This window comes from Lutra lutra, chromosome 14, assembly GCF_902655055.1.
Source record: "Lutra lutra chromosome 14, mLutLut1.2, whole genome shotgun sequence".
In the NCBI taxonomy this organism is placed as follows: Eukaryota; Metazoa; Chordata; class Mammalia; order Carnivora; family Mustelidae; genus Lutra; species Lutra lutra.
In genome coordinates, this window is record NC_062291.1 from 81,782,841 (window position 1) to 81,797,088 (window position 14,248).

General features: G+C 39.4%; 1 protein-coding gene across 7 annotated transcripts in view; it reads right to left on the reverse strand.

The window, feature by feature from the left end:
* Positions 1-14,248, reverse strand: part of EEF1AKMT2 (EEF1A lysine methyltransferase 2) — a 71,466-nt gene that overhangs the window by 34,269 nt on the left and 22,949 nt on the right. For 5 of the 7 annotated variants that reach the window (XM_047702337.1, XM_047702336.1, XM_047702335.1 and 2 more), the window contains one exon: positions 13,482-14,015. In XM_047702337.1, coding sequence (XP_047558293.1) covers positions 13,921-14,015 — 95 coding nt within the window. In that variant the 3' untranslated portion in view covers positions 13,482-13,920. Of the gene's footprint in view, positions 1-12,438; positions 12,765-13,481; positions 14,016-14,248 lie in introns of those variants that run through there. The other 2 variants (XR_007122665.1, XR_007122664.1) reach the window with 2 other exon arrangements.

Below are 14,248 nucleotides of genomic sequence, written 5' to 3' on the forward strand. Positions count from 1 at the left end.
GACTGTTGTCCTTGTGAAGTGAAGTCCCAGATTTCCCATTGCTCGGTCCGACTAGTGTATGTTATTTTATTGACCTTGTACCCAAAGAGATTTTTAAAGAGGTTTTTTTTGTTTTGTTTTGTTTTTTTAAAGAACTCCCCTATGCCTGTTTTGTGTTCTCCTTTGCCAAAAAAACAAAACACCTCATTACTTTACATGGATTGTGTCTGCGCCATTTGAATGGTTCTATTCATAAATCAGGAAACTTTTTCTGCTGCTTCTAGGAACATTTAATTGGTTTTAATCCAATGTTTCAATCCCAGTATCAAACATAAATGAACAATTAACTTCTTGAGCTTCTATGCACTTGGGAAACTATTATATTTCATGGCTATTGCTGAAATATTTCAGTTTCCCATCACACAGGACCCATTCTTTTTCAGAAAACCATGAGCTAACATCTCCTTTCATACCAGCTCCAGCTCCAGTGATTTCTTCTACAAGATTAGGATGAACAACCATCAGAAGGAGGATATGTGTCTATTCATTCAATTAGATGAAGTGCGATATAATCAATTCATCCCACGAATGCCAAAATGAGCTAATAGGCGGAATGCTAAGATACTGATATCCTTATCCATAAACATTGCTTTAAAAGAATTTATCACAGGCCAATTTTGAAGGAACAAGAACCAAGTCTTCCTAAGTTAAACAGATAAAAGCACAAGGGATAATTTGAGAATGCTGCTACACTTCCTTAGTGCCATCTTATCACAGTGTCACAATGGCCTTTGAGAGCTTTTAAGGATATAGTTTAATTTACTTTTTATTAGGAAGCCTAGAGTGACTCCTGCTGGCAAACATTCAGCTTATTCCTACAATTACCAGTTCATAGGGTCAATGAAACAAAACGCAGGGGGTGGGTGGGTGTGGGGGGGTTGTCCAGAGCCTGGAGACAATTATTGCAACCATGATTCCTGTTGCTTTCAGGATGATTTTAGATTCACAAAATTCCAAGGATTGTGGTTATGGCAAGCTCTTTGCTGCACACCTCCTTTCCAACCTAAAGCAGCCTGTTTTTCTGGTTCTGAGGCTTTCCTGCAAGTGCACAGAACTAAAATATCTCAAGAAGCTGTGCTACTAACCAATGAATGGCTATTTCTCATGTACTTTCATTTAAATCTCCAAAGGCTGGGGCGCCTGGGTGGCTCAGTGGGTTAAGCCGCTGCCTTCGGCTCAGGTCATGATCTCAGGGTCCTGGGATCGAGTCCCGCATCGGGCTCTTTGCTCAGCAGAGAGCCTGCTTCCCTCTCTGCCTGCCTCTTTGTCTACTTGTGATCTCTCTCTGTCAAATAAATAAATAAAATCTTTAAAAAATAAAAAATAAATCTCCAAAGGCTAAAAAATACATACAATAAGGACTGTGTCACTTGGCCTTCCATATTATGCGGTTCTTCCCACATTATGGAGTTAAGTCCTTTAGCCCACTTTTTAGGGCTTATACTACATAGTTACTTATTATTTAAAAAATATAAACTCAGCAGTTAAACTCTGGATGTAAAGCAACGTAAGCTGCAATCGGGGGATGGGGGGGCTAAACTGTCTACCTTTGTTCAATCCTTAAAGGTCAAAGCCAAATCAAAACCAGATTTAGAGCACAACTAGGTACCTAAACACAAATTAATAAGCCAATTTAGAAATAAATCCATAAATAATTCCAAAACGATCACTTGTAACTTTTCCATTATCACTGACCAACAACACTAACTTGGGTAAACCACAAGCACCTGGGAAATATAAAATGTAGGGATTACTTACAGTCGCACTCCAAGACCATACATGAACCCCAGGGATAAAGCACAGCGATACGGCGCTCCTGGCTCCGTTCAAAGCAGAAGCACCACGTGGAGGACTGCTTGTGTATGGCGTGCATCATGTCTACTCAAGACTCCCGAGGAGAATTTAAACTGAGCATCGCTCTGTACTAAAGAGCTCCCCTATTCCAAGTGTAAAGTTCTTAAGCAATAGGAGACGAGAAGGGTGTATTTTATTAAGAAAGGGTGTAACCAACTATAACTTGTATCAACAAGCTAATCAAGTATTCACCTAAGCATATTTGTGCTCGGGAGGGTAAAGGTTGGGTTTTAAAGATTTTATTTATTTATTTATTTAAAGGTTGGGTTTTAATACGCACCAAGGAGTGTCCTAGGTAGTTAGCGGGTATCTTATTTTTGTGCCTTTAGAACCAGATTAATGTGATATTCAAGCAATAAGGAGCTAAGCTTTGAAGTCAACGTTGTTCAGTTTTACCCAACAAATCTATGTGTGCCTATTCTTGTAAAAAGAGTTCACCACTAGAAAGAGATAAAGCAGTTCGTTTGTCTCTGAGAATACGTAGTATTCTTTTCAGAATAAAGTGAGTGAAACAAACATCAAACTTGCTATACGTTGGACCCAACAGCACAGTATTAACCCCTTTATTCAGCTTCCAAAGCCACTGCCTCTTTGTCACGACTGCTGTATTAAAAGCCGGTCACTCACATTTCACACTGTCCTTTCTCAATCTGAAAAGATCTTTTATAAAGCAGAACCTTTTAAAATTGCTTATAATAGATGATGGAAGACAGACATCACCAAGTCCACCTGAAGCATTTTCCAAAGAAACTGACTACCGAAACAGGTCAGCAAAGCACATCACTGTGGGTAACACACAAAGTTTTTGGTTAGAGATGAAAGTCAAAAATTCTGACTCTACGATAAGGACAATTGTCTTATACAGATCTTATTCAGAAAAGTGAGTTCTATAATTGTTCCCACATCTATGAGCCAGCTACCTAAGCATGTGATGACACACTAATCCTTCTGTTCTTTCCTTTCTGTCCTTTTCATATTGTGTTCTGGAACCTTTCCACTGATGAAAATGAATTATAACTCTGGCTGGAATCTCTCATATAGGCAGATCCATCTACATGGATGGAGCAGCAGCATCTCCCGTATCGAGGTACATACCTTTTTTAAGAGGTACTTTGGTTCTTGAAGACAGTTACTTTTTGATTCAAGAACTAAATAAAACAAATTTATCTTCATTGAAAAATAACCATGGCAGTGAATTTAATGATACCAATCTAACTCCTTTGATACAAAATGAGAGTTGAAAGCAGCTTGAAGCGGAATGCCTATTGAAATCAGTGCATGCGAATCTGCACAGCTTTGTAACCAAACGTCTAGCACCATTGAGGTACGAAGCCTGCCAGCTGGGACGGCATTGTGCACCACAAAGTGTGGGTTGTAAGCCTAAGTCCTGAGCACAAACCCTGGTTTCCAAGTTGGCAGGTGCTGAAAACACAGCAAATGTCACGCTTGCAACTCACTGGATGGAAGAACTCTGGGTAATATAAGCTAAAAGGAACAGAGCAACAGTTAAAACTTATTTCAATTTGATATATACTTTTTCCCCTTTTTTTGGCAAGCTAATAGTAGCTATTGATGTTACGTGCTACCAGAAAACACAAACATGAGAAAAACAGACAGTGAAAAGTTTATGCATGGTAAATAAGCAAAAGTAAGTATAATGAAGGCTTTTCATGATCTCCATTCAAAGTTACTGGTGTTTGTAAAACTTACCAAACCTATTTTACTATTTTAATAGTAACAGTGAAAAGCATAATTCATTCTTGACCTTTCCCTGATCTATTTATGATCTGAGCTGAAGTACTCTAATATCACTATTAACACGGTTAGTCACCCATAACCTAGCTTGGCCTTATTACTCCACCAAAAACATAGCTAACAACAAGTCACAATATTTTCATACTGTTACACATTAAATTTTAAGTAGAAAATATTTCAACAGCACACCCACACTAAATGTTTATGCTATCGTCTTCAAATGAAAACCATCTCAATTTTTTTCTTACATATCCTTTAGTGGAATTCAGATTGAGTATTTATGATACAAGCCCAAAATTTAACTTAATTTTTCTCTCCTGTCAACTATCTACCATATAAGTCATTGCCTCAAGAGCAATCTATTTTTAACTCATCCCTAGTGATATGCTGGAAGCTACTGCCATCCTGCCTAGCCCCATAAAAATGAAACAATGAATTTCATTTTCATTAGGTAGAAAGGAAACTGTGAAACTACATACAGTTTGTGATTTCATAGAGTTTGAATACCCAATCTAAAGACTGAATCCTTCGGATTTAAAATATCAAGGAAAAAAATCAGTCTCTGGCTCCAAAGGGTAGAACACGCCAGGAGCAGTATGAAAGGAACATGTGTCCTACATAGCATATTAGCCTGTGAATTTCTTAACTCTCCTCAGCAGTTTGTCAAGCTTCTATTTTAACCAAAAGCAAAGACGTTTTATTTTACTGTATCCATTACTGTTTCTGAGGGACTAGGTTTGCCCATTTTGTATGTACATACCCTGGACCTGACCTGAAACAGAGAACTGACATGAGAAGTTACCTTGCTATTTTAAATACTACTTTACAGCTTCTCTTAACTTTCACAAAGAAACAAAACAAACAACAACAAAAAATCTTGATCAAAACCAGGTTACTGGGTGGCTCAAGTCATGATCCCAGGGTCCTGGGATCAAGCCCCATGTTGGGCTCCCTGCTCAGCAGAAGCCTGCTTCTCCCTCTCCCACTCCCTCTGCTTGTGTTCTCTGTCAAATAAATAAAAACTTAAAAAAAAAAAAAAACCAGGTTACTTAACCATCACACTATTAAACTACTTAACTTTAGTAAACTATCCTACAGACATACATCATCATCATATGGACCGCATCCCTACAGAACTTACTAAAATTAGTTCAAAGGACTCACACTCTTTGAGGCTGACTAGAGAAAGTGACATTGCTCTGGCCAGCATTTCTCTAGTCACTAAGCAACCCAGGCACTAAGCGAGCGACTTCACCACCAACAAAAAGTTTAAATAAACAAACAAATTTGAAAACCAAATGTTTTCTACATTAGTATAAACAACTGATTCACTGTATATTTTATACGACATGGTCAGTTCCAGTATAAATTAAGGTCAAATTTGGGGTGCCTGGGTGGCTCAGTGGGTTAAAGCCTCTGCCTTCAGCACAGGTCATGATCCCGGGGTCCTGAGATCGAGCCCCGCATCAGGCTCTCTGCTCAGCAGGAAGCCTGCTTCCTCCTCTCTCTTTGCCTGCCTCTCTGCCTACTGGTGATCTCTGTCTGTCAAATAAATACATAAAAATCTTTAAATTAAGATCAAATCCGATAAACTATAAAGTATTACCAAACATCGAACCTTGAAATGTCACTGTGAATAGCACTGTTAACTTAAAACAAGGAAAATAAATATGACTCACTGATCAAAGAAATCAAATCTAGATGATGCAAGGTAGAAATCAATAATAAAAATCTTAGCCCACTGCTTCCTAAATGCCCAGGAAGACCCAAATCCAACTCGGTTTTCATTAAACCTACATGGTTAGTCGAGGGACCTGCTCGCAGTTCCCCTATTTCATGTCGCTGGAAATAATGCCTTAGCAAGCAAACCTAATGAAGCAAGTTGCACCATGTCCTTGACCAATTCAATGCATCTACATGAACATTTTCCCCATCATCTTTATTTATTACTAAATAATTATTACTAAATAATTACCACTTAGACAATATCTTAAATCTGAATATCCTTAAGGAGTCTGCTGAAACACATTGTAAAGAACATTTGGTGAAAATCTGGCATTCTATCAGTCCTCATTTCTTAGCGAAATAAAAAGGTGCTTTAGCACCAGCCCTATCTACAGACTCAAGAAGGACCTACACAGTAGGATTTAAGAGGTTCTGAAAGGCCCACCTGCTGCAAATGTTCACTCTTACACACTCATCCACCACTCCTCCTCTCTTCCCTCATCCAAACACTCTTAGAATACAGCTGAACCGAATACATTAACTCAGTGCCACTGAAGGGTAAAATCTTGAACAAGTCAATGCATCAGCTGCAACGGGAAGAAGGGTTCTTGGAGAAGAGACTGGTTACTGGTGTGTGCTAGGAATCCTGCTAAGCTGCTTCACACTGATTCTTCTCATTGAATATTCCTGACCCTGTTACATAAGGTGTCCACAACTGCTTCTCCCTCCGCTACACTGGAACTGCTTTTAAGAAATGTTCTGAAAGGAAACCACATTTAAGTATTACTATCCGGGGGCCCCTGGGTGGCTCAGTGGGTTAACCTTCTGCCTTCGGCCCAGGACATGATCTCAGGGTCTTGGGATCGAGCCCCGCATCGGGTTTTCTGCTCAGCAGGGAGCCTGCTTTTCTCTCTCTCTCTCTGCCTACTTGTGATCTCTCTGTCAAATAAATAAATAAAATCTTAAAAAAAAAAAAAAAGTATTACTATCCGTTAGGCACTTTCCCGGCATCTTTAACATACTTCAGCCTCCCTGAGGGGATAAGCAGGTATACGACAGGAAGACAGTAACCCAGAGAGGTTACAAGGCCTGAGAAGGGCAGACCCATGTACTGCCTATTCAAGCATGGGTTTCTGTGTAGCATGAGAAGGTAAAGTCTCAGAGCCCTGGGACTTTATGGTTCTAAATTAGATCATCTGTGAGAATGATTCCTTTGTGTTTGCTTAGGCCCAATCTTGATTTCTATGTTTCTGTATGTAAAACTGAAGGAGCCTAAACAATCAGATGGAAATTTCCTCTTGGATAAAACATGGCTATGGTCAAAAAATGCAAACTGAATTACCAAAAATATATATGACAATCAATACAAAAATCTGAAGTTTACCAATGAATGCACAAAAGATGTTTTAGATGGAAAAATACATGATTTTTTCTCCAAATGTTTTATTATATGTACACCTATTTCTCATATACATAGACACCGTGGCTTAACGGAACAGTAAAGTGACCTACCAACTGGTACTTACCTAGTGGGAGCATTTAAACTTCTCATTTGTAGTGGAACCTACTTCATGAGCCCTTCTCTAAATCTTAGATCAATTTCAGCAGGTATTATGGACTGAACATTTGTGTCCTGCCCCCAAATTCACATGCTAAAGCCCTAAGTCCCAATGTGAAGGTACTTGGAAGTGAGGCCTCTAGGAGGTAAACAGAGTCAGATGAAGTCATGTGGGTGGCTCTGGAGATGGAATTAGCGCCCTTCTAAGAAGAGACACAGGAGAGCTGGCCCCCACCCTCTCTCGTAAGCATGCAGGAGGAGGAGGCCGTGTGAACAAACAGGGGATGGCAGCCACCTGCAAGCCAAGAGCAGAGGCCTCAGAATGAAGCCCGCCTTGTATGCACCTTGACCTTGGACTTCCCAGTCTCCAGACTGTGAAAAGTAAATTTCCACTGTTTAAGCCCCCCAGTCAATGGCAGCCCAAGCTGACTAGGACAGGGGTAGAGAAGAACTTTAAATATCACCTACTGACCACCCTCATTTTACAGGGAGGAAAACTGGAGCCCAGGAAAGAAAAGCGACCTGCCTATATTCCAATCATTTTTTTCCTCCCAAATTTAGTATTAAAAAAAAAAAAATCATTTCTCTGCAATATTTACTCTATTAACAGATTTTAAACACTAGGTTATTCTAAAATGAAAGGAATGAAAATAAATTTCAAGTTCAGAAAATAATACTGCAGGTGTCACAGATTAAATCATTAATCAAATGGATTTAATAACAAAATGATGCCTCCTTCTTCTGGCTATCTAAACATCTTTACCATACAGAGATTCCAAGAGGAAACCTCAGCACACTTAAGCACCAAACCTCTGGAAAAGATGGGCTTATTTCCTGGTGCATCCGACAAGTGGATTTCCCCTCCTAGCTTAATCTGGTTAATTACTTTTTAATTAAATAATAACTACAACGATCAGTACTTCCAACTACAAAGCCATATGGAATTCAGTCCTATCTGCTGAACAAACTATCCTATCAATTTTTTGACCCAACTGGTTCTCTTCACGAAATCAGCTCTTTCCCTCTCCACCTGAGAAGGTTTCCACAAGGAATAAACAGCTCTGACCTGTGCGCCTTGGTTAGGATTGCTTCTCAAAAATCAACAAATATTATTCTCATTCAAAACAATAGCATAAAAGCAGTTTCGCTGAATCATAAATGGGCCTCAAAGGTTACATTTATAAAGAAGACAACATGCAGTTTTTCATTCACAATTTCAGGCCTGTCTTCCAAACCTTGCACACAGCTCTTTAATTCAGCCCACTTTGTTTTATTAAATGCCATATTATGATTTTCCCCATTCAGACTCCAACTAGGCTTCTTGTTGAGGACATGGAAGGAAAACTTAATTATTGCTGCTTCAGTGCATCTAAATTTATTTCATTACCAGAATCAACTGAGTAGGGCCTAGATGCTGTTGCAGAAAGGCAGACGGATATGGAATGTAAACTGCTCCTTCCTCTCCCCTTCCCCCGCCCACCCCACCCCTCAAAGTTCCAGGGTTGGAAAGCATCCTAACTTCTTTTTTTTTAAGCCAGGATGTACTAAAATTAGATGGGAACAAAGGACTGACATTTTCATACTAGAGGGGTGAAGAGAAAACGTGCGCTGACAGCACCCACTCCCTTCTCCATTTAGCTCCCTCCCCCGACTCTGCCCAGCTCTGACAAGCAGCATGGAGGGCCAGAGCAGGAGAGCTGCGACCCTCCCAAAGGCACTTCGGATCTGCTAGAGTCACAGGCAATAATAAACTGCCTCATCGGTAAGTATGTTAATGAAGAATGAGAAATACAATTCAAGGTCCCCTTATGCAACAGGAGTGTTTTCGTATTTAAGTTCCTCATATAATATCCAGGATACGCTAATCCTGGTTCATATGTAAATTTTTAGGTATTTGGGAAAACAAATGTGTTAGATTGGCTTTTCTTAAAAAGCTTCTGGACAGCACGCACAACAAAGATCACTCACAAAACACTTATTTTCCGATGCAGTAATAATAATACATGTTTTAAAATATAACATAAAAGAATTTATCATTTCTTCAGAATAGGCCACTTAGAAATGAAAAAGGTACATTTTGGTTTTTCCCTATCTTCTTCTAATAAACTGGGCAAGTAATCTGCAATTACTCTAAGGCACAACTGACCTCGCGGTTGTAAGTCTTCCTTACAATAGTATCAGCATGACAAAAGTACATTCTGCCAGCCTCTACATCCAGTTTTTGAAGTCCTACTCCATAAAAGTATGATATTGATACATTCAGGTCCTGCGAATTATTCCTATCTTTTTAATTTGGTTTCTCTGAGCCTACACTACAGGTCTACACAGTGACAGCTCAAAATTCAGTTAGAGAAGCCCTTTTAATGATTAGTCTAATGCACTGAGTTGTAAAGATTTTTTAAAACTCAGTAAGGACTGACTCAAGCTCTCTTTTTTCCTGGTTACTGGAGCCCATCTTGACATCTAAGCTGGAAATGAATGATCTCTCAACGACACTCCAGGGATTTTGCTAAGGTCATATTCAATCATTCCTTAGGCTTCTTACCCCTCGCTTTTCAGAGTTCTATTGTAGAGCTGGTTTTATTCAGCATTTATGTAGCCTGTGGGCCTGGGTATTTGTCTGCTTAATGCTGAGTTTCATTCTATGCCCCTAACATAGGAACCCATCAACTGACCAAAGAATTTCAAACTATTCTTTTACTTTTCTAACAAATTGCATGGTGTGTATGAAGAATAAATTAGCATTAATTTTCTTCCATTAACTGTTAATAAAACATGCTCATGTGCTCCCCCTTCATCTAAGGACATCTCTGTTTCCTGCTTAACAGAGAAATGACAAGGGTTTCCTAATTTTTTCCCACTAAGCAATTGTTCTTCAACCTACCATGCTCCTGGTCTCCCACAATCAAGCTCTAGGTCGTGGGCAGCCTCCTTCCAGTGAAGTGTACTAGACAAGACTCCTTTCAGAGCCCATCAACAACCCCCACACATACAATTAGCTAAAGAGGTTACTACTGTGGAACACAAGACACTTGGTCTCTTGCTTTCAAAGCAGAAAGCTGTCTCTGGAGCACGCACACTCTAGCTCACAGTGCCAACAACAGGAAATCAAACCCAGGCCTCCCCACAGCAGCAGAATGCCGGCTTGGAGAGCAACTGAGTTTTCACATTTGTATATATTTTCATTATGGACTACCAGACACATGCATGCATAAATACATAAAATAAAATTATTTAAGAAAACATATATCAGAGTCTATTGACATAAGCAGGGATACTCTATTTCTTTGCATACCAAGTTAAGGAAAATTATTTCAAAGGTTAGAGACTAACATAGGTTCCTTAAAAATTAAGCTTTCTACTATACTCCGGATGAACGTGAATTAAGGTCAACATATAGTATACTATATTACAGTATCACAGAAAATTAAAAATAAAAAGTGAACTGAAATACATTATTCACTCAAAGACTAAAAGTCTTTTGTACGGGGCACCAGGGTGGCTCAGTCGGTTATGAGGCTACCTTTGGCTCAGGTCATGATCCCAGGGTCCCGGGATGGAGCCCCACATTGGGCTCTCTCTGCTCAGCGGAAAGCCTGCTTCTCCCTCTCTCTCTCTGCCCACCGCTCTGCCTACTTGTGCTCTCTCTCATTCTGTCAAATAAATAAATAAAATCTTTTTTTAAAAACTAAAAATAAAAAATAAATAGAAGTCTTTTTTGTATATGTTTACCTCCCTTCCTCCCCCCAAATAACAGAAAACTGCAGGCATGTCACAGACGAAGAAAGGCAAACTTGCTGCTACTACAATGGGGGGGAAAATCAATTCAAGGACAGTTTGTACTTATTTTAAAATGGCTTCAGTCAAGCTGCCAAGAGGAGTGTCAGGTTTGATTCTCATATGCCAGTCCCAAAAAGCAACTCTAACTTGTGCACCTGGCTTAAAACAAAATGTTCTGAAACTTTCTATTTGTTAATTGGTGTAACCCACCCATTCAGCCTCAAATCCCTTCGGACTGGCCCGCGCGCGCGCTGCCTACACACAGACGCCCGGCTCTGCAGCAGTAACAGCGTAATGAGAAGCAACAATGGCATGCAGGCTCTGGAAAGAAACTTCGTTTGCATTTCAAACAAGTTTCCTCAAAATAAGAGTGTCTATTGATGAAATAAAATTACAATTCCAACTTCTTATGCAGAGAAACCAGCGCTCACTACATAACTCACTGCTCCCTTTTATAACCGTATAATTTCTTCCAGTTACCCACACAGTCACGTGCTTTAACGAAATTCAGTTTAACAGTCACATATTTACGACTTGCTTCAGTAACTTGGGGCCATTTACTGGCCTGGTTTTTTAAAGTGTGGTATTATTTGAAAATACTAATTTAGTGTTCGCATTTGGGACCTTCCAAATTTGTTCTAATTTCAACCTCTGAGAGGCTGGCTTCCAGCAGGATTAACCGATAAGGAGAGATGACAAATCCCTTCTCCTGACCTTAGCAACAGCTCCATGATTCCCCCAAATCCTTCGTCTCTGCAAATGGAACATACATCCCCCGCCACAAGGGTGACTCAAGGAGATTTTCAACAAAGGCCCACTCCAAGCTATTGGTGAATCAAACCCAGTGCCTCCGTCTGGACCACAGAAAGTTCTTTCTGTTAGAGTGATGCTTTAAAATACCATACGTAACAACTCAAAATTCTAAAAAAAAGTACTTCCACACTACTATCCTATTTGATATCAAGGAACAGTAATATGAAAAAACAAAGACCAGATCTCCTCAATAAATTATGAACTGGTTTCCTGTGGTTTAAGATCCTTTGCCTAATTTGTAACATTAACGCAATTTTTTTGTAAGTTTAAATCACATATATTTTGAAGGAACTCCTCACTCTTTACGTGTTAAAAATTAAAGATTTTCAAACAATGTTATTTGTGTTGAAAGCTTTTGTAAATGTCTTCAGTTATCTTGTGCAAGGCAGGTAGTAATCTTAACGGTTGATTAATGTTGATTTAAATCAAGCCCCTCTTCTCCCCGTACCCCTGCCCCCACTCAGACACAAAAAGAAAAGAAAAAAGGACTGTAATGCTAGGCTTACTCGTTACTAGGTTAACATTTGCCAAACAAAAACCCAACCAATCCAAAAAGTTGAAAATCATCAAAAATTGTATCACTTTAAAATCTGTATTGTGGCTCCAATATGAAAATATTATCCCAAATACAAAACTGGCATTATATATTAACATATCTCTTCAAAAACATTAACAAATAAACTTTCTCTTTCTTTTTTTTTTTTTTTTTTAAAGATTTTATTTGTTTATTTGACAGAGAGAGATCACAAGTAGACAGAGAGGCAGGCAGAGAAAGAGAGAGAGAGAGAGGGAAGCAGGCTCCCTGCTGAGCAGAGAGCCCGATGCGGGACTCGATCCCAGGACCCTGAGATCATGACCTGAGCTGAAGGCAGCGGCTTAACCCACTGAGCCACCCAGGCGCCCCAAACTTTCTCTTTCTAATTAGCCCTAACTAAAATATCTTTGTCCCCACATCCCCGAAGGCTTATATACACTTATAGCCTACACCACCCCTTCCCAAAATAATGACACTACTCAGTTCTTGGTTAGGCAAGTCTGTTAAGACAAAAGGGAGATGGAGAAAAGTAGTGAAGGATGACGCACTCACAGACCAACACTGTCACAACAAGGAGCTGCAGAACTCTTGAAAATTCGACTATTCAATTTCTCTGACAGTGTCTTCTCTGGACCAGGCCTGGTTCCCCTACTGAACTGCAAGTACCAGTAAGGCAAAGACTTAGCCCCCGGGAAGCAGAATATGCTGGAGGAAGAGAAGGGGTTTTAGTCAGACCCAAAGAATCCTGGCTCCATCCTATACTAGCTTTTTTTTTTTTTTTAAGATTTTATTTTGGGACGTCTGGGTGGCTCAGTTGGTTAAGTGGCTGCCTTCGGCTCAGGTTATGATCCTAGGGTCCTGGAATTGAGTTCCACGTCAGGCTCCTTGCTCAGCAGGGAGTCTGCTTCTCCCTCTCCCTGCTGCTCCCCCTGTCTGTGCTCTCTCTCTCTCTGACAAATAAACAAAATCTTTAAAATCAATAAATAAAGATTTTATTTTTAAGTAATCTCTCTATCCAATGTGGGGCTCGAACTCACAACCCCGAGATCATGTTGCATGCTCTACCAACTGAGCCAGTCAGGTGCCCAGTACTAGCCCTTCGATATGAAGAAACAGGAATAAGTTAATAAATACCTTGAGAAGATATCTGGAGGATTCAGTGACTTAATACCATAATGTAACTTAACACGGTGCTAGCAGATAATAGGATCTGTTAGCTGTCTTTCCTACTTCCTGTTTATCCTTCACAGTATGTAAAAGGCCATTAGCAGCAAAATACAAGCTCAATAAATATTTCTTGATCAACTCATACATTTATCTGATTTTGTTTAATTATACACATGAAAACTAAGGGACTTTTCTCAGGTATTAAAAAATTTTTTTAAAATAACCACCATTCAACCCAAAATATTATACTTTTACTATGTTTCATAGACAGTTTAATAAAACACTGAGAAAGAGGTCTTTATTATTCTCACCCTGGAGTAGTTTCATCAAATCTTAATGAGCAGCTATATTCGATTCAACTTTTCCAAGGCACAAAAACCAAAAATACATGCTTTCTGTAAATTCATTTACTGCTTTAAGGTTTTTGACTGTTCAGCAGTTACAGGAAATTTTTTTGAATCAAAGAGAAAAATATTTACATTTCAAATACAAAAGAAAACTTTAAATGGTTCTTGGTTGGTCTCTAAAACTCAACCACTCACATGTTCATATTCTTACCAACCCATTTCATCTCTTCAACATGTGCATCCTGGGTACTTACTAAGCATTTATTTGCACTGGCATTTTCTGTGTCAGGTTAACTTTGATGTGGAGCTTCTTAACGAAGCTAACTGAATTTGTCGAGTGGAAAGTCTCACGTTTTCTGGAAAACCAATGCCGTTACACTGTTTCCAGATCTGCCTCCAAAGCTGAACGTGGGTGTTGGCAGCTCTTCGAAAAGTTCAAATCCTGTCAGACAAGATTAAAATACTTTTAATAGGGACTGAATCCCACAGTTAAGGGAAATTTGTATGAACAATGTACTTGCAAACCTTTTATAAAACTATTAACTGTGACGGAATTTCACTTGATAATTTTTCAGTTCTACTGTGTGCGCAGAGTGCATACCCACTAACGCTTGAAACTGAACAAGGAACAGACGAGCCCCAAATTAAATTGCAGAAAAGAGGCTTTCCATCCAT